Source organism: Erinaceus europaeus, chromosome 18 (genome assembly GCF_950295315.1).
Source record: "Erinaceus europaeus chromosome 18, mEriEur2.1, whole genome shotgun sequence".
Taxonomy (NCBI): Eukaryota; Metazoa; Chordata; class Mammalia; order Eulipotyphla; family Erinaceidae; genus Erinaceus; species Erinaceus europaeus.
In genome coordinates, this window is record NC_080179.1 from 16,868,046 (window position 1) to 16,886,607 (window position 18,562).

The window sequence follows — 18,562 nt, forward strand, 5'->3', positions numbered from 1 at the left end:
AGTACAAAGTCTGGACTTGTATCTCTGGTATCACATGTGCCAGAGGCATGTTCTGGTTCTCTCTCTCATTCTTTCTCAAATAAATAAATAAATAAATAAATAAATATTTTAAAAATTCAAGTTCAATGGAAACAAATATAAAATAGCAAAGCCCAACCATAATTAGTTTTATAGATCTAGCTGACTTTGTGGTCCGGGAGGTGGCAAAGTAGATAAAATGTTAGGCTCTCAAGCATGAGGTCCTGGTTTTGATTCATAGCAGCACATGTACCAAGTGTCATTCTCGTTAATAAATAAGTAAAATCTTTTTTTTAAAGATTTATTTATTTATTTATTTTTTGAGAAAGATAGGAAGAGAAAGAACCAGACATCACTCTGGCACATGTGCTGCTGGGGATTGAACTCAGGGTCTCATGGTTTAGAGTCCAATGCTTTACCCACTGTGCCACCTCCAGCATCACATAAGAAATATCTTAGATGAAACAAAATAAAAATCTAATTGACTGTTAGTAAATTGAATAGTATTCCATCTAGAAATTAGAAAGGTATTCCCAAAAAACTGTACAAAGTGAAGGTTTTTTATAGGCAGCAAGAAAGGAAATGGCAATTATCTCAAGCTTAGGTAACCTACCTATGGGGAATGACTAAGGGTCTTGAGACAAATTAACTCATTTTCCTTTCAGGAATGAAAAAGATGACCTCATTTGTGCTGGTCAGAATACTTCACAACAACCAATTAGGACTACATTCCAGGAGATGGTAGAAAATGCCTAGGAGTTGAAATTGCAGTTGGTTAGGTATTAGGTTTTGGCACAAACATCTCTGCTTGGGGTCTGTCATTTTCATTATTTAGAACAAGGAAGGCAGTTAAAAGAAGACAGAAACTTAAGCGAAGTGAGACCAACAGGTACAGAATGCATGCCTTTCCCATAATTTCAGCTTCTACTCATTTTCTTCCTCTTAACTTTCAGAGTTTTTAACCTTCTCTCAGTTTAATGGGACTTTTCAAGTTAAGCTTCTGTGTTTTGATATGTTAGGGGAATAAAATTTGCCACCTCAATGTTTCTTTGGATTATCTCATGGAAGGGGAAGTAAAAGCTGAATGAATGTTGCTTTTTAGAAAAAAAAAAAATGTCTCTTCACCTAGAAAATCAAATCTTTAACTGTGTCTATGGGGGAAGGCAGCAATTTTAAACATTTACCCCTGTAGTAAGTGTGACTTCCCAGATAACCTCTTCAAACTACCCTTTCCGTTCCCCTCAACATCCTGTGAAGTTATTTAAAGAAGTGACTGAAGTAATTTTGGGAGATAGTTTTTACTGTTATCTCCCACGTATTTAGGAGACATACATGTCATTATTAAACTTTTCTCTTGTCAATCTGTCTGATGTTATTTGACATTTTGCCTGCCTAGAATCGAGGGGAAGCAGCACCCACAGCCTTTTAAACTGCCAAGATAGTAAGAAGACACTGAAGCTTCCCGGCAGAAAAGTCAAAGATACAAAGCCGAATAAGAGGATAGATGTTTGTGGTATCCAGTTATAAGCATTTTTAAATTTTAAGTAATTCTGATCCCCAAAGTCTAGTTCAAATACAGGGTTTGAAATCTTCCAGTTATAAGCATTTTTAAATTTTAAGTAATTCTGATCCCCCAAATCTAGTTCAAATACAGGGTTTGAAATCTTTAGATTTCAGAATGAAGCTCTCTATATCTGAGTCCCATCATTTTTTTCAAGAGGCTTTAGAAGTTTTCCACTAATACAACCAGTACACTCAAGGGATAGGCAGTTTCGCCCACAGTGGAAACGCTAAAAGTCAAGAGACACGCAGTTTATACTAAATCGAGTATGGCCTTAACTTTCATATTTGAAGCAGTGATTAGGAAGGTCAAGGTCACACTTCCTCGGAAAAGGTGGGAAGGCAGGATTCTGACCCATATCTGACTCTTAAATCCTTGCTTTTTAAATTGTGTTTATAAAAGTAATTCGGCGACCACTGGAAGTTGGGAATAAACAGAAAGATGTTAGGCCGATGCATCGGAGTTTACCAGATAAGCGCAGGGGCAAAGCCCCTGGGCGGCAGCCATCTTGCAGGAGCCGCTGGGCGGGAAACCCCGCCTCCGCCTGGGGCTAGGCGCGGGGCGGGGCTTGGCGCAGCCGGAGGGGCGGGGCCTGGCGCTTCGAGGCACCACGTCCCGCTGTCTGGGGCGGGGTCTGGGGGCGTGGCCAAGAGCCGCGCCGCCGCGAAACTAGCACCAGGGGGCGGGGCTTGAAGGTGAGACGGGGCTTTGCAGCTTCCAGGTTCCCTGCTGGGGGCGGAGCCTGAAGGCGGGGCGGGGGCGGGGCCGGGCGCGGGGAGGAGCTGACCAGGCCGCGATTTACCCGCACCTCGCTTTCTCGGAATTTCACTGAGGTGCTGCATAGGGCAATCGGCACTTCTCCGCCACCAGGGTCGTGGTGGGAGATGACGGTGATTTGCTCCCTGCACGGCCCACCACGAACACCGAATCCCTTCTCACGGCCCTGGAGATGCAGACGTAGCAGGTGAGATGCACCCCTGGGGTTCAGACCTGCTGGGTCCTGGTTTGGCCTGGAGGATCCCCGGTGTCCCCTTGGGTGGCACCTGGGCCTTCAGTCTTTTCTGCACCAGTCTTCCTCTGCCCTGCAGCGCCTGCTTCGGGGACGTGAGGGACCACCTGGGAAGGCTTGATGTGGGCAAGGGACAGCTTGTCTGCCTCCGAGACACTATCCTGGGTGTGAGGAGTGCCTCGTTGCACGTGCGTCCACCCTGACATTCTTGAAATCTTCCCTTAACCCGGGGTGGCCTCTGCGGGAGCTCCTGCCCAGGTACCTGGAGCGGTGCACAACAGTTTCTCCTTTACACACTTTACGGAGTATGCCAGTCACCGTGACGCTGTGATTCCCCTGCCTTGGGAGAAACTGAGGGGCCAACTTTTTTAAATGCCAAGGGCAGACCTCAAGCTGCTTTTCCACTTCCACCGCTGCTAGTCAAGGCACTGGGTGGCAGGAACTCTCTGGGAGGCCTGTTTGTTCAGACGCTCGGCACCAGTATCTTCTGATGGCCAAAGTCTGGATGCAGTGCTCGGCACTCCCCGCCCTGGATCTCCAGGGAGATCATTTGGTCCCCTGCGAGCAGGTGGGGGGTGGGTGGATGGAGTGGGAGAGTGTTTTAATCCTTCCCACGGGATAAAGGCTACTGGGTGCTTTGAGAAATAGACACTCGGAGTATAAAGCTTCCTATTTATTTTCACTTAAATAGCCCTTGTTTACAATTTCATTGATTCCTTGTTGTTATCAAAATCAAATATGAAGTGACCAAAAGTGGTGTGTATCTAGTAATATCTCCTGGTGAGTTGTCAGTGAATGTTATTTTTTACTGTTACAGTGAAATGTTTGTTCTGCAACAAGCCTTGGAGATGAAAAGACTAGGTGTAATTTTTTTTTTACTTCCCTTGGTGTGGCCCCTGTTCATTTTAAAAGAATGGAATAAAAGCATATTTCTCTTCCATGGGGGGGGGGACAGATTGAGATGAGATAAAGCTTTCTGTGTCCTTTTGATTATTTTGAGTTTCCCTCCACAAGCAGGCATTCCTTTTATAATGTTGAAGAACATTAAAAGAAACCTCACAGGAAGAGACAGATTACATTTCATAGTTTTTCTTTTCATTTTAAGCTACTTTGAGGTTTAAGCCTGGACATCATTATACAAACATTTGGTCATTACCTTAAGTAAAAAATGAAGAGCTTCCCACTTCCAGCAATAAGATCAAACTAGTTAACTTCTCTTAATAGTTTAATATGTAAACACAAACGTGATAACGTTATAACCCATCTCCTTCCTCTGTTTTTAGATGGAGATTCCTTGTGTTTGAAGAAATAGCTTAGGGCAAGGCACTATAAAATAGCAATAGCTACCATTTTGGAATCCTACTTTGTGATAAGCTGTGTATAAAATATCCAGTCTCTGCAGTGTCCGTCAAGGGGGTGAGGGGGTATTTATTCATTTACAGCTGAGGAAACTTAGGCCTCAGAGAGACTGAGCAACTTGTCCCAAGGCTCGGCAAGTGAGAAGTCCCCCAAACTGTGTTTAGGACTCTTTTTTAAAAATACTTTTTATTAATTTATTACTGGATAGAGACAGACAGAAATTGAGAGAGGGAGAGAGACAGAGAGATATCTGCAGCCCTGCTTCACCACTTATGAAGCCTCCCCCCTGCAGATGGGGACCAGGGGCTTGAACCTGGGTCCTTGTGCACTGCAGTGTGTGTGCTTAACCAGGTGTGCAACCGCCTGGCCCCAGGATTCTTTAACTCTTCTTTTAACACCTTTGTTCACTTGTTTCCCAGCTCCTGTGGGTATCTGTACCACCAGTAGCTTTCCCAGGTTATAATTTGATAAACTTCAAGTATATGAGTATTTGAGGTTGTGTGATTTTAATTGCTCCTGTCTAAACCTGGTAGAAAAATACTTGGTCTTGATCCAGATCAAATGTAAGCTTTAGTTGATACCAGGTAGTGCAGAGATAATTATCTCGTCCAGCCTGCCATCTAAGTTATTTAAATGTGATGTGGGTGTTTGAGAACTTAGCAGGAAGCATTTTACTTTCTGCTACTTTTTTTTTTTTTTGCCATCAGGGTTATTGCTAGGGTCCTGCACCTGCACAATTCCTCAAGATGTAGATAGAGATGAGATATATAGGCATGTTAGAGGGTAAAAGATAGAAAGGAGAGACAGCACAGCAGTGTTCCACACTCCTGAATCTCTTTAGTGCAAGTGCTCCTACGTAGTGGCTGGGGCTGCAACCTGGGTTACGTACATGCTAAAGTGTGCGCTCTATCAGGTGAAGTGTCCCCTGGGTTACGTACATACTATAGTGTGCGCTCTTATCAGGTGAAGTGTCCCCTGGGTTACGTACATGCTAAAGTGTGCGCTCTATCAGGTGAAGTGTCCCCTGGGTTACGTATATGCTATAGTGTGTGCTCTATCAGGTGAAGTGTCCCCTGGGTTACGTACATGCTAAAGTGTGAGCTCTATCAGGTGAAGTGTCCCCTGGGTTACGTACATGCTATAGTGTGCGCTCTTATCAGGTGAAGTGTCCCCTGGGTTACGTACATGCTAAAGTGTGCGCTCTATCAGCTGAAGTGTCCCCTGCTCCCCCATAAAATCACTTTAGCGAGGGCCAGTGAAATAGCACACTCGGACCATGTGATGCTTTGCCATGTGTGTGACCCAGGTTTGAGCCCGGACCTAACTGCACTGAAGGAAGCTGGTGCCGTGCTGTCTTTTCACCTCTCGGCCTCGGTGTGTCTCTATTAAAAAAAAAAAAAAAAAGAAAAGAAAAGAAAGAAACTAAAATAAAATCACTTTAGATGGTTAGTCCATTGATACCATATAAAATTCAAGTTATTAATAAATGTAGATGGGAGTCGGGCGGTAGCGCAGCAGGTTAAGCGCACGAGGCGTGAAGCACAAGGACCGGCGTAAGGATCCCTGTTCGAGCCCCGGCTCCCCACCTGCAGGAGAGTCGCTTCACAGGCGGTGAAGCAGGTCTGCAGGTGTCTATCTTTCTCTTCCCCTCTCTGTCTTCCCTTCCTCTCTCCATTTCTCTCTGTCCTATCCAGCAATGACATCAACAACAACAAGAAAACAACAGGGCAACAAAAGGGAAAATAAATAATAATTAAAAAAAATTTTTTAATGTGGCTTAGGCCCACTGAACTCAGAACCTAATAGCTAGCTATACCAAGAAGGTAAGAACTGTCAGCAAATACAGGATCATTCTGGCTCTTCCCTCAGGAAGATGGTAAGAAATATAGATACTGGTGAACACATCAGATAAAGGTGTTTTGTCCATAACAAAACCAAAAACCAAGATGAAGAGATAAAATGTAGCAATCTGGCATTCTGGTTCCTCTATAAAACAGGAACTAGTGGTACCCTGACCTACACCACTTCTGCCGCCACAGTCAAGACTATATCATCTGAAGACTGAAGGGATTAAAAGACTAGGAGAAGTGCCATCATTGGAAACATTGCTAACCAAGAACAAATGGGTTGATCTATGTAATAACAGCAACACGAGACAGTTGTCTGCCCTCATGTTCCATGTGCCTCTCCAAGCAAGCAAGGAATCTGATAAGTGTCCTGTTTTTCTTAACATCTTGAGAACATTTTGCAACCCATTTGTGTTCCTTAACATTTTGTGAACAGTTTTTACCACATGTTAACACAGGTTTTATGGCCTCAGGCCTGTTACTATAGTGAAAAAACTTATACTTTATCATTCGGGGGGAAATATATCTGCTCATAAACCACACAGTTCCTAAACAAGAATGTCCATTCATTAAAGAGTGAGAGCCTTACTTAACAGCAGGTTGTTATTTTTGTCACATATATACGAGAAATTGTGTAACTCTTGTACTAAATACTATGGAGGCATTAGGAATGCAGTGAGCTAAAATATACATAGTTCCTGCTTCTGGGACATTTAAAAATCTAGTGAAAGAAATGCACATAAATTCTCACTCTAGTGCATAATATAGTAATGAACTGAGAAAAGTGACCTAAAGGTAAGAAACATGATTCTATTTGGGAAAAAAGTTCGAGCCTGGCTGTGGGATTACAGAAACATTACACAGTGAAGCAGCTCCTGAACTATAAGATTTGGAGGATGAGGAGGTGTTATTATGTAGTGGCCATGGGCTGGTAGCGAAGAGAACATTTTAGAGTGAACTGCATGTGTGAGGTTTCTAGAACTGGAAAGAACTACAGGACATTTAGTCGAGCAACTATGAGAGACTATAAAAGGAGTCAAGGGTAGATTGGTGGAATGCTATTATTATTTTTTTTTTCTTTCTTTTACATCCTACCGAATTTTTTTTAATTTTATTTATTTATTTTTTTTTTATTTCTCTATTGGGGAATTAATGTTTTACATTCCACAGTAAATACAATAGTTTGTACATGCATAACATTCCCCAGTTTCCCATATAACAATACAACCCCCACTAGGTCCTCTGAATCCTTCTTGGACCTGTATTCTCCCCACCCACCCACCCACCCCAGAGTCTTTTACTTTCCTCCGATACGCCAATTTCATTTCAGGTTCTAGTTGTGTGGTTTTTTTTTTTTTTTTCTGATCTTGTTTTTGAACTTCTGCCTGAGAGTGAGATTATTTTATTTTATTATTTTATCAATTTATTTATTTTTCTTCCCCCGCTTTTGTTGCCCTTGTTATTTTTATTATTGTTGTTATTATTGATGTTGTCATTGTTGGATAGGACAGAGAAATGGAGAGAGGAGGGGAAGACAGAGAGGGAGAGAGAAAGACACACCAAAAAAAGAAAGACAGACACCTGTAGACCTGCTTCACCGCTTGTGAAGACCCCCCTGTGGGGAGCTGGCTCCAACCAGGATCCTTACACCCACCCTTGCGCTTTGCGCCACATGCGCTTAACCCGCTGAGCTACCGCCCACCCCCCCCCCGCCAATTTTTGTATTTTACCAGGTATGATTTACAGGAACTCTACTTGAACCATCTCAAGTTCCTAAGAGAAACCTTGCCATTTCACAGATGAGGAGAAGCAAGGCAAAGAAGTTACTGGTTTAGATAGCTCACCTGGTAGAGTTCCCCCTTTACCATGCAGAAGGACTGGGGTTCAGGTCCCTGACACTACAGGGGAACACCATACATGGCACCACAGGGAAGCTCCGTGAATAATGGAGCAGTGCCAAGGGTGTGTTTCCTCTCTTTGTCTCTGTCTCTATCTGAAATCAAAAGGTAAAGAAAGAAAAAAACCAGGGCCAGGTGATGGTGCACCTGGTTGGCTACATGTTACAATGCACAAAGACCCAGGTTCAAACCCCTGGTCCCCACCTACAGAGGGAAAGCTAAGTGAGTGGTGAAGCAGGGCTGAGGTGTCTCTCTGTCTTTCTCCCTCTTTATCTCCCCTACCCTTTCAATTTCTGGCTGACTTTATCCAGTGAATAAAGATAATTAAAAAAGAAAAGAAAAAATACTCCTTTGGTAACAATGGAATAGTACAGGTGTGAGGTGAAAAGAAGGAAGGACGCAAGGTTGGTTACTGGCTTAAAGTTTTTAAAATAATACTATATTTTCTTCCTATTCCTATACTCAAGAATGACCATAAGCTGGAAAGAACCCTCCTGTGCAGTGTGAATCCTTCATGTAGCTCTGAGAACATCTGAAATTTCCAGAGGATCTGGATACAGGTGGACATTCAGCAGACACATCTGTGGGTCCCATGCTCTCCCTACTAAAAAGAACTCAGGTGTGACCACTGGAGAGGACCAAAGAGCATCACTGCTGCTGTATTTGTGGGTGTTGTTTTCTTATGTCTGATACTGACCATAGGACAGAAATATAAATATTCTAAGCTAACCAACCTTTAAGTAAATTACTTACTGTTCACAAATCTTTTGCCTTTTTAACTATCGTATTTTCCCGTCAACAGTTGACAAAAGGGAATATTTATGTTGGTCATGTAACAAGTCTAGGTTTGCCAATGTATCCTTTCAACTTGAATTCTTGATTGTCACATGGATTTTATCCTCCTTTCTTTCCAGAGATCTGTTTGGAGTTGGAAGGTGAAAGAACATGGACTCTTTTTCTGATTTATCTGCAAAGAACCTAACCATGGTAGTTAATATGAACAAGTCTTTATCAACAGAAGCACATGGATTTAATTCTACAAGTGATCCACCTTCAATGTCCATAACAAGGCTTTTTCCAGCCTTACTAGAATGCTTTGGTATAGTTCTCTGTGGCTACATAGCAGGAAGGGCCAATGTCATAACATCAACTCAGGCCAAAGGACTGGGAAATTTTGTCTCCAGATTTGCACTTCCAGCTTTATTATTCAAAAACATGGTTGTACTTAATTTTTCTAATGTGGATTGGTCTTTCCTATATAGTATTTTAATCGCCAAAGCTTCTGTATTTTTCATTGTATGTGTATTAACCTTATTGGTTGCCAGTCCTGAGAACCGATTTAGCAAAGCGGGACTATTTCCTATCTTTGCCACACAAAGTAATGACTTTGCATTGGGATATCCAATCGGTAAGTTATTTTTCAAATTCTTTTTTAAGTGTTTTAGGAGCTAAGAAAAGTTAAGCCGTTAAAGTTATGGGCTAAGCAGTTTTCAAAGATTGATATTAGCTCTGATGCAAATAAATCTTTAGCATATTCTAAAATAGTATGTCTTAGAATGAATTATATCTTTTCCTTCAACTTAGGGATTTGAGGCTCCTTCAAATTTCTACCTAAAATTAAATAGACATACTTATATAAGCATTAAATCACATTTGAGTACTGTTCTTTTCCTTCTCAATTATCATATATGAAAGAAGTTTAATTTCCAAAAGGGATCAACTTCTGATTTAAATTATTTTTAAAAGATATGCATATGGTGGGGAGTGCTGGTGGTGGCACACCTGGTTGAGCGCACATGTTACAATGCACAAAGACCCAGGTTTGAGCCCCTGGTCCCTTTACTCTTTATTTTGGAGGGACAGAGAGGTGGGACATTAGAGCATTGTTCCACCATTTATAATGCTCCCCAGTGTCCTCCATAGTACTCCCACATGGTGTCTGGGTTCGAACCTTAGCGCCATGCACAACAAGGTATATACTCCACTGGCTGAGCTATTTCCCAGACCCTACATTTCCAGATCTGTAAGTGGCTTAAGTTAAGGCTTGTATGTGTATTCTTTGTGAGTCAGTAAACATACTCATTTGAGACACTGAGGTATCTTGAAAGGAGACGGAGTGAATATTTCAGAACACTCTTCCACTGAGAAAAGCTTATGTGGGGCTTTGATCTTTCCTCATAATTTGAGGACCTGATTATCATGGATCCTGTCATTCATTCTCTTATTCATAAGGACCTTATTCGTAAGCCAGTAACTGTGCTAGCTATTGGGAATAAGTCTAAGAGCAAAGTTCTCAGAAAAATTGGTTTTCACATGTTAATGGGTAAAGAAATAAGATAAGCGTCCAAACAGTTCTAGGCAATGACAAGGGGCAGAACAATAAAGTCATGCAGAGGGGTAGGAAAGAGGAGGTGTGGCTTAAGGTAGAGGGGCCAGTGAGAAAATCTGGCGATAGGACTTCAGGGTAGAGTTGAACGGGACATACTGAAATGGACAATTGAAAGCGACCTGATTCTTTATATATATATATATATTTGTTTATTTGTTTTTGTAAGAAAGGCACCAGAGTACTGCCCAGCTTTGACATATGCAGTGGCCTCAGCTTGCAAGACGTAGGCTTTATCACTGAGCTGTCTCTCCAGTCCCAGTTTTCCAAGTTCTCATCTGGTACTATTACCACCCTCCTTTCCCCAAGTTCTCCTCACCAAATGCTTGTAGTGGACTATATTTTTCATATTTCTCCTCTCTAGACCCATCTCCATCTCACAAGAAATAGAGATGTAGATAAAAAGGAGAAAAAAAACATATTTCGTTTTATTTATTTACTTACTTATTGGATAGAGACAGAGAAATAAAGGGGGGGAGATAGAGAGGGAGAAAGAAAGACACCTGCAGCCCTGCTTCACTGCTCGTGAAGCTTCCCCCCTACTGGTGGCGACCAGGGGCTTGAACCTGGGTCCTTACGCTCTGTAATGTGAGCACTTAACCAGGTGCACCATCTCTTGGTTCTCCCCTCCCCCACCCCCGCAAAATACATATAAGTATTAAGCAGAGGATAAATTAGATTCTTACATAACTGAGCTATATATAAATGATCAAAACTAGGTGGGTGCTCCTATAAGGCTATTAAATTTTAAAATTAAAACAGAACCAGGCATTTCAATGAAGAGTTTAGAAGAATAAGAACAAGGAGTTAGTGTGTCTCTTTCTTCAAGTACATTAGTAATGTAGATTTGTTGAGGTACATATGATAGAAGGACTTCAGTGGGCCAGAAGATAGCTGACCTGGCAAAGTGCATACTCTCAGACCTTACCATTCACGAGGAGCCAGGTTTGAGTCCCAGCACCACAAGAGAGCACCACGGCTGGCATTGGGAGAGGCTGCACAGATGGTAGAGTGATACTGTGGTATTTCTCCCTCTACATATACGAAATAAAATGAAAAAAATAAGTTGGCCTAGGAACGGTAGAATCATGCATGTACAAGCACTTCCCCCTCTCACAAGAAGGACATTAGAAGTGACTCAGTATCACTGTTAATGAATATTGTTATATCCTCACTTGACAGGAACTCTTTAAGTATAGAGTTTCATGCTCCCATAGTTTAGTAAACCCATGAGTAGATAAAACTAATATTTGTAACTTTATAGTTTAAAGAGCAGTTTCTCATTTGAGGCAGGAAAGATTAGTATCCTTATTTTCAAATGAGGAGACAGGCTTAGAGAGATTTGTCTTACCCCAGGTCACCCAGCAAACAAGTGACTAAGACTCAAGGTTGTCTGGCTCTAAATCCTGGGCATTCTCTTATCAGAGTTATATAACATGTCCATTTAATCTTCAGGAGACTCAACCGGTCTTTGTGCTAGGTTAGTTTCAGAGGAAGTCAAACTGTAGTGTGTGTGTGTACTGTTTACACTATTCTAAAAATTCTGCATACAATGAGGTTTCATCTGTTTTCACATAGAGGCAGATTCTCAAAGTGAAAAATGCGGCCTCTGACTTCCATCATGGCTTTTCTGATGACCCACAGTGAATAAGTGGATCTGGTAGTAAGCATATTCCCAGCAGTGCGGGAATCTGGTTTCCTTGATGATTGTATTTATAGATTCTGTGTTGTGATTTGTATTTTATTTGTTTTTATTGGATAGAGACAAAGAGAAATTGAGAAGGGAGTAGGGATAGAGAAGGAAAGAGACAGACACCTGCAGCCCTGCTTTACCACTCGTGAAGCTTTCCCCCTGCAGGTGGAGACCAGGGGCTCGAACCTAAGTCCTTACAACTATAATGTGTGCGCTTAACCAGCTGTGCCACCACCTGGCCCCTTTTATTAATTTTTTAAAATTATTTTTATTTACTTATTGCATAGAGACAGACATTGAGAGGGGAGGGGGACATAGAGAGGGAAAGAGACGGAGAGACACTTGCATCTCTACTTCACCACTCATGAAACTTTCCCCTTGCAGGTGGGGACTAAGGGTTTGAGGGGGAAGTCTCAGGTGTGAAAGTCATGTGCGTTACTAGTTGAACTACCTCCTCCGCCACTTATTTTCGGTTTGAATTCACACATACCTGACTGTGTGTTGTAGACAACTGCTTTACCAGAAACCAGTAATGTAGACAGGAATGTTCTCTCCTGTTTCTGCAGATTGGAAGGTATAGCACAGAACTGCAGTGCCATACGGCTGCTTTGATGTGGCTATTTAACTATTGTGGCCACACCCGGCTACCTTCTGGCTTGTTCAGGATGAACAGAGAAAGAACCTTTCTTCCTTCCTCCTTTCCTTCCTTCCTTCCTTCCTTCCTTCCTTCCTTTTTTTCTCTCAAGAATTTATTTATTTATGAGAAAGATAGGAGGAGAGAGAGAAAGAACCAGACATCACTCTGGTATATGTGCTGACTGCGAATGAACTCGGGACCTCATGCTTGAGAGTCCAGTGCTTTATCCACTGCACCACCTCCTGGACCACTCTTTCTTTCTTTTAAATGTCTCTTCTCCCAGGAACTTGCACTCTCTTGTTCACAGATAAGCATCAAAGCTAGTCCTTTTCAAGAATGCATTCATTCCAGGACGTCGGGCGGTAGCACAGCGGGTTAAGTGCAGGTGGCGTGAAGCGCAAGGACCAGTGTAAGGATCCTGGTTGGAGCCCCCGGCTCCCCACAAACAGGGGAGCTGCTTCACAAGCGGTGAAGCAGGTCTGCAGGTGTCTATCTTTTTCTCCCCCTTTCTGTCTCCCCTCCTCTTTCCATTTCTCTCTGTCCTATCCAACGACAGCAGCAACAACAACAATAATAATAATCACAACAATGAAAAAAGAATGCATTCACTCCACAACATTGGTCTAATTTATAGGTGACTCAGGAGATAAATTAATGAACAAAGAAAAAGGATAGTTATGTCTCCTTTTTCTCTACATTATGGCAATTATAACTGTCTTAGAAATGACAGTTAAAATGATTTGCCTCTAGTGAGAGAATACCACAGTGCATTATTACAGACAAAAAGTTCACTGTAGTTTAAAACAACTCTTTTTAAAGGTACTTTTAGAAATTCCAGTGTGTGTGTGTGTGTGTGTGTGTGTGTGTGTGTGTGTGTAGGGAGATGGGGACTCTAACAAGGTGAGATGTTGATTTCAGTAAATCAGAATGGTTCCCTGCCTCTGTCATTAAAAGATACTAATAGGGCATGGTTAAGTCCTATAATTTATTCTTCAAACAATGCTGATAGCATAAGTACCCTGACTAATCATAATTATGTTCTAGTGTTTGAGTTGTAAACAGAAAGGAAATGAAGCATTTAACTATATGCCATTAAATAGCACATCTTGTCAGGGTCTCTGTGTTATTTGCTAGGGATTGAAACCCTGCAGGAATCAAAATAGGGGACACAGTGGGTGGCTAATTTTGCCTTTTAGTTCTTCAAAGCTATATAATAATAATACCCCACATGGGATTCTCCCTCCCCATCCTTATTTATAAGTATAAATTAGTTAGAACTTAATAATTAATATAATGGTTAGAAATCTACTTTGTTAGTATAGGTCACTGCTTTCATTTGCTTTTCAGATTGGTAAAGCATCATCTTATCATGTTTAGAATGATAACAAAGGGAAAGCACTGCCAGTCTGCAGGTCCATATGTAGGATTCAGTGGTGCACGTGAAGAGCAGAAATGGTCTGATATTGCTGAATCCTATTCTCATAATTTATGAGAATACTTATTCCAATTTTACCCTTTCTTGTTAAACTATACTGTTACTTCTTTTTTAAAAAAAGTTAAAGACTTATTCATTAATGGAAAAGAGAGAGAGAAAGAGAGAAAGCATGATCCAGAGCATACCTGCCTTGCCAATGACTGAACTCAGGGTCTCATGGTTGAGAGTCCAACACCCTATCCACTGCAGAATCTCCCAGGCCACTACTTCTACCTGTGTATTTTTGTTCAACTGCTTTAAAATTCCCTAATAATAATCTGCTTTACAAATATTCAGAATAAGAAAAAACTGAATATAAGAGATGGTTTACCAGATATCTATTAGCTGGCAGTGGCTGTGTGTTACAAATGCTTCCTCTTTCCCCCCCCCCCCATTTGAAAGTGTTAGCATTGATTGATGTGTTAACTAATTCCATGCGCAAAGCATTTTCAGATTTTGCTTGGCACCATACTGACTGAGGACTTATAAAATGTCATCAAGGATTTAGACTATAGTGAGGTGGTACTGGTATGAAACAAGATGCCAGAGCAGCCCAGCAAAGAAGTAGTCCATGATGTGGGTTGCTAGGAGACTTGGTGCCTGATACAGGCCTTAAACAGTCAATTTAAGTAGTGCACCTGGATGGGTGGTGCGCCTGCTTTGTCGTGCACATGAGCCAGGTTGAAGCCCAGACCTCACTGCACTGGAGGAAGCTTTGAGATCACTCTTCTCCCTGTCTCACTGCCTCTGCTTTTCTGCCCCCAAAAGTTGCCTTGGGGCGCTGGGCGGTAGCGCAGTGGGTTAAGCGCACGTGGCGCAAAGCCCTGGCTGACATAAGGATCCCAGTTTGAGCCTCAGCTCCCCACCTGCGGGGGGGAGGGGGTGTCACTTCACGAGCAGTGAAGCAGGTCTGCAGGTGTCTGTCTTTTTGTCCTCCTTTCTGTCTTCCCCTCCTCTCTCGATTTCTCTCTGTCCTATCCAACAACTATAACAGCAATAACAATGACAACCACAAGGAAAACAAAACAAGGAAAAAAAAAACCACAAGGGAAACAAAATGGGAAAGATGGCCTCCAGGAGCAGTGGATTCTAGTGTAGGCACTGACCTCCAGCAATAGCCCTGGAGGAGTGAAGCCCCAGCAACAGAAAACAAACAAACAAAAGCAAAATTAGATAAAATTAAAGAGCTCTCAAGAAGTTGGGGCATAGTGATAAGCATATAAAACTAGTTATTATATACTTGTGTTTGTCCCATATAACTATGAGATTAAACTGACCAGTGGAGTCTCTGCATTAAAATCTGAATGTGAGGACTAGAGATGGCATAATGTCTATGCAAAAAGTCTGTCATGCCTAAGGCACCAAAGTTCCAAATTCAACCTCCAATACCATCATAAGTCAGAACAAAGTAGTACTCTGGTAATATCATAATAATGAGAGATAAGTTACATAAGTGAAGGACCAGTTCTGGAGATTGAACTGTGAATGCCAAAAGAAAGATTTGACAGCTGTTTTTGTAGGCATTGAGGACTATTGAAAAGGTTGGGGGTCGGGTGTTGGCACACCTGGTTGAGCACACATGTTATAATGCTCAAGGACCCAGGTTCGCGTCCCTAGTCCCCACCTGCAGGGGGAAAGCTTTGCAAGTAGTGAAACAGTGCAGGTGTCTCTCTCCCTGTCTATCACCCCCTTCCTTCTCAATTTCTGGCTGTCTCTATCCAATAAATAAATAAAGATAACGCAAAATTTAAAAAAGTAAATAAAAGGTTAAGTTTTGAAACTAAAGTTTGAATGATATCACTAGTAAATAAAATGGATAAAGGATAGTCAAGAAAATTCCACAAGAATATCGGTTGGTAAGCACATTAATTTACTTTTGAGATTTTTTTCTTAACTATAGTGATTGTAGTAGGAATTCTGAGGAACAAATACAAAAGGTTCTGTAAAAGGAAAAAGTATTTGATTGCTCAGTTTTGCATAATAAATACTGTTGCTCAGATATGCATTGAGCTTTTTAAAATGATCTACAGTTAAGGAAATGAGTTTGTGTACAGTTAAATCATCAAAGGCAACACTTTACGGTCTTATTTTGATCACTTAGGAGCATTATTATTATTTTTTTTTCCTCTAGGGTTATCGCTGCAGCTCGGTGCCAGCACCACGAATCCACTGCTCCTGGTGGCCATTTTTTCCATTGGATAGTACAGAAATTGAGGGGGGGGACATTAGAGAGGGTGAGAAACAGACACCTGCAGACCTGCTTCACTGCTTGTGAGGTGACCCCCCTGCAGGTGGGAAGCTGAGGGCTCGAACCGGGATCCTTCCTTGGGTCTTTGTTCTTTGTACCATGTGCATTTAACCCAGTGTGCCACAGCCTGGCCCCCACTTAAGAACATTCTTGTACTTCGAAAAATACAAATATCTAATTATAGGTAGATAGAGATATCTTACTCCTAGAGAAAAACTAATAGTCTAAGCAGAAGTAATAATTATCAAAAAATCTGCCTTTTTTACATGAAAAATTAGAAATATGAAAGATCGACTAACAGTCATAGAGCTAGTATATGAAATTTGAAAGTCAGTGGAAAGAATTTGTAGAGTTTTATGTAATCAAACATTTTGGCGATATTATAGACCTCTGTATGTGCTTAGCTGGGAAAAAAAAGGGAATTGCATTCAAGCGTATAACAAACAGATCTTGGCTAATGAGAACAAGGTGAACTTTTAAAACTTATATAATCTAGTTACATAACTTCAGCGGGACCTGTGCATGCCATTAACTGAACTAACATATCCTGAGCAAGTAAACAAACATATTTTTCTACCTGTGTTACCTTATCTTAATGTAAATTGAGAAACCTAATCTTTACATTTTTTCACATGATTGCCTCTCCTTGTGAGTGATTGTGGCTGTTCTCTTTTTATCTTCCTTAACCTATAATCATTTATGAATAGGCCTTTTTATGTACTCAGTTAAATAATTTCAGAACTTGTTGCCAAAAAAAGAAAATAAATAAAAAGAGACCAAGTTGCTTACTTCAGAGCTCCCAGTTGCGCTTATCAGCCCGACACTGGACTACCGACTGCCGCTTTCACCAAGAAACTGCTAGTAATCTGATCCAGCTCCCTCGCAGTGAAACTTTTCTGATATAGTGCTTAGGTTCTGGAGTCATATACAGACCCTTGAAAAAAAAACACTGAAATTACCCATAAAATACAGCATACATTATTTTGTGTACAGTAGGCCATTTCTTATTTGTCTAACACAACTAGATTTCTTTTCTGTTAATGTTGCTTTTCACTAGAGAAGTGATTTTGGAGGGTTCCGGCAGCACAGCGGGTAAAGATCCCGGTTTGAGCCCCCGACTCCCCACCTGCAAGGGGGGTCGCTTCACAAGCGGCAAAGCAGGTCTGTAGGTGTCTTTCTCTCCCCCTCCCTGTCTCCCCTTCTCTCTCGATTTCTCTGTCCTATCCAACAGCAGTAATAATAACGACAACAACAAGGACAACAAAATCAGAAAAATGGCCTCCAGGAGCAGTGGATTTGTAGTGCAGGCACCAAGCCCCAGCTATAACCGTGGAGAAAAAAAAAAAAAGTGATTTTGGGAAGGTGCTTGGGAGAGAAAAAAAGGGGTTTAAGCTTTTGTTTTTCTGAGAGTCTGTATTTGAATTTTCGATAATTAAATTTGTGTTGAGGCCAGAGATGTAACTCAGTAGGAGAATACATCCTTTACACGTGTGAAACCTTGGGTTCAAATCCTGCCACTCAAAAAAGATTTCACTGGGGCAGCCGAGCGGTAGCGCACCGAGTTAAGGGCACATAGTGCAAAGTGCAAGGAGCCTGGTTCAAGCCTTTGGCTCTCCACCTGCAGGGGGATGGGGGGTGAATAGTCTCGCAAGTGGTGAATGAGGTCTACAATTGTCCTCTCCTCTCTGTCTTCCTCAGCTCTCTCAATTTTCCTCTGTCCTATCCAATAGCAGCAGCAAGAACAATGGGGAAAAGATGGCCACAGGAGCTGTGGATTCCTAGCGCAGGCACCAAGCCCCAGCAATAACCCTGGAGGCAAAAAAAAAAAAAAAAAAGATTTCACTGAAATGACCCCATTGCATCCCTCTCTTGCCTTAGCTCCCAAATTTTCCACCATCTCCACTGGTCTTCCCTGAGGGTTTTTATTCCCTTTCACTCCTCTTAAATGGAGGCCTCTCCTTTTCTCATTGCCTGCTGTCCACATAAGCAATGGTAGGCAAGACTGGCATCCTCGTAGCCACCTGGAACCACTGCCAGGCCATTACTCTCTGCTCTTTTGAAGAAAGAAAAAAGAAAGAAAAAAAAAATCAAACTGCTTCCTTGAGATTCATGCTGCCTGGTAGACTTCTTATCTTCATTGCTATGATCTACTGACCTCATTCTAAGCATCTCTCCTCATTCATTGGAGGCTTTTAATACCTTGACTGTTTAAAATTGCTGTTCCAGGAGTCAGGCAGTAGCACAGCAGGTTAAGTGCACATGGCACAAAGCACAGGGACCGGGTGTAAGTATCCCAGTTCGAGCCCCCAGCTCCCCACCTGCAGGGGAGTCGATTTACAAGCAGTGAAGCAGGTCTGCAGGTGTCTATCTTTCTCTCCCCCTCTCTGTCTTCCCCTCCTCTCTCCATTTCTCTCTGTCCTATCCAACAACAG

The 18,562-nt window shown here is 41.9% G+C and overlaps 2 protein-coding genes across 4 annotated transcripts in view; one reads left to right on the plus strand and one right to left on the minus strand.

The window, feature by feature from the left end:
- The window catches only part of SCRN3 (secernin 3), a 302,935-nt gene that overhangs the window by 215,740 nt on the left and 68,633 nt on the right, over nt 1-18,562 (minus strand). The window lies entirely within an intron of this gene.
- Nucleotides 2,331-18,562, plus strand: part of GPR155 (G protein-coupled receptor 155) — a 58,362-nt gene continuing 42,130 nt past the window's right edge. Inside the window, exons 1-3 of one of the 3 annotated variants that reach the window (XM_060177679.1) lie at nt 2,331-2,543; nt 8,160-8,311; nt 8,607-9,100. In XM_060177679.1, the coding sequence (XP_060033662.1) occupies nt 8,638-9,100 (463 nt within the window). In that variant the 5' untranslated portion in view covers nt 2,331-2,543; nt 8,160-8,311; nt 8,607-8,637. Of the gene's footprint in view, nt 2,544-8,159; nt 8,358-8,606; nt 9,101-18,562 lie in introns of all 3 variants that reach the window. The other 2 variants (XM_016194513.2, XM_007537524.3) reach the window with 2 other exon arrangements.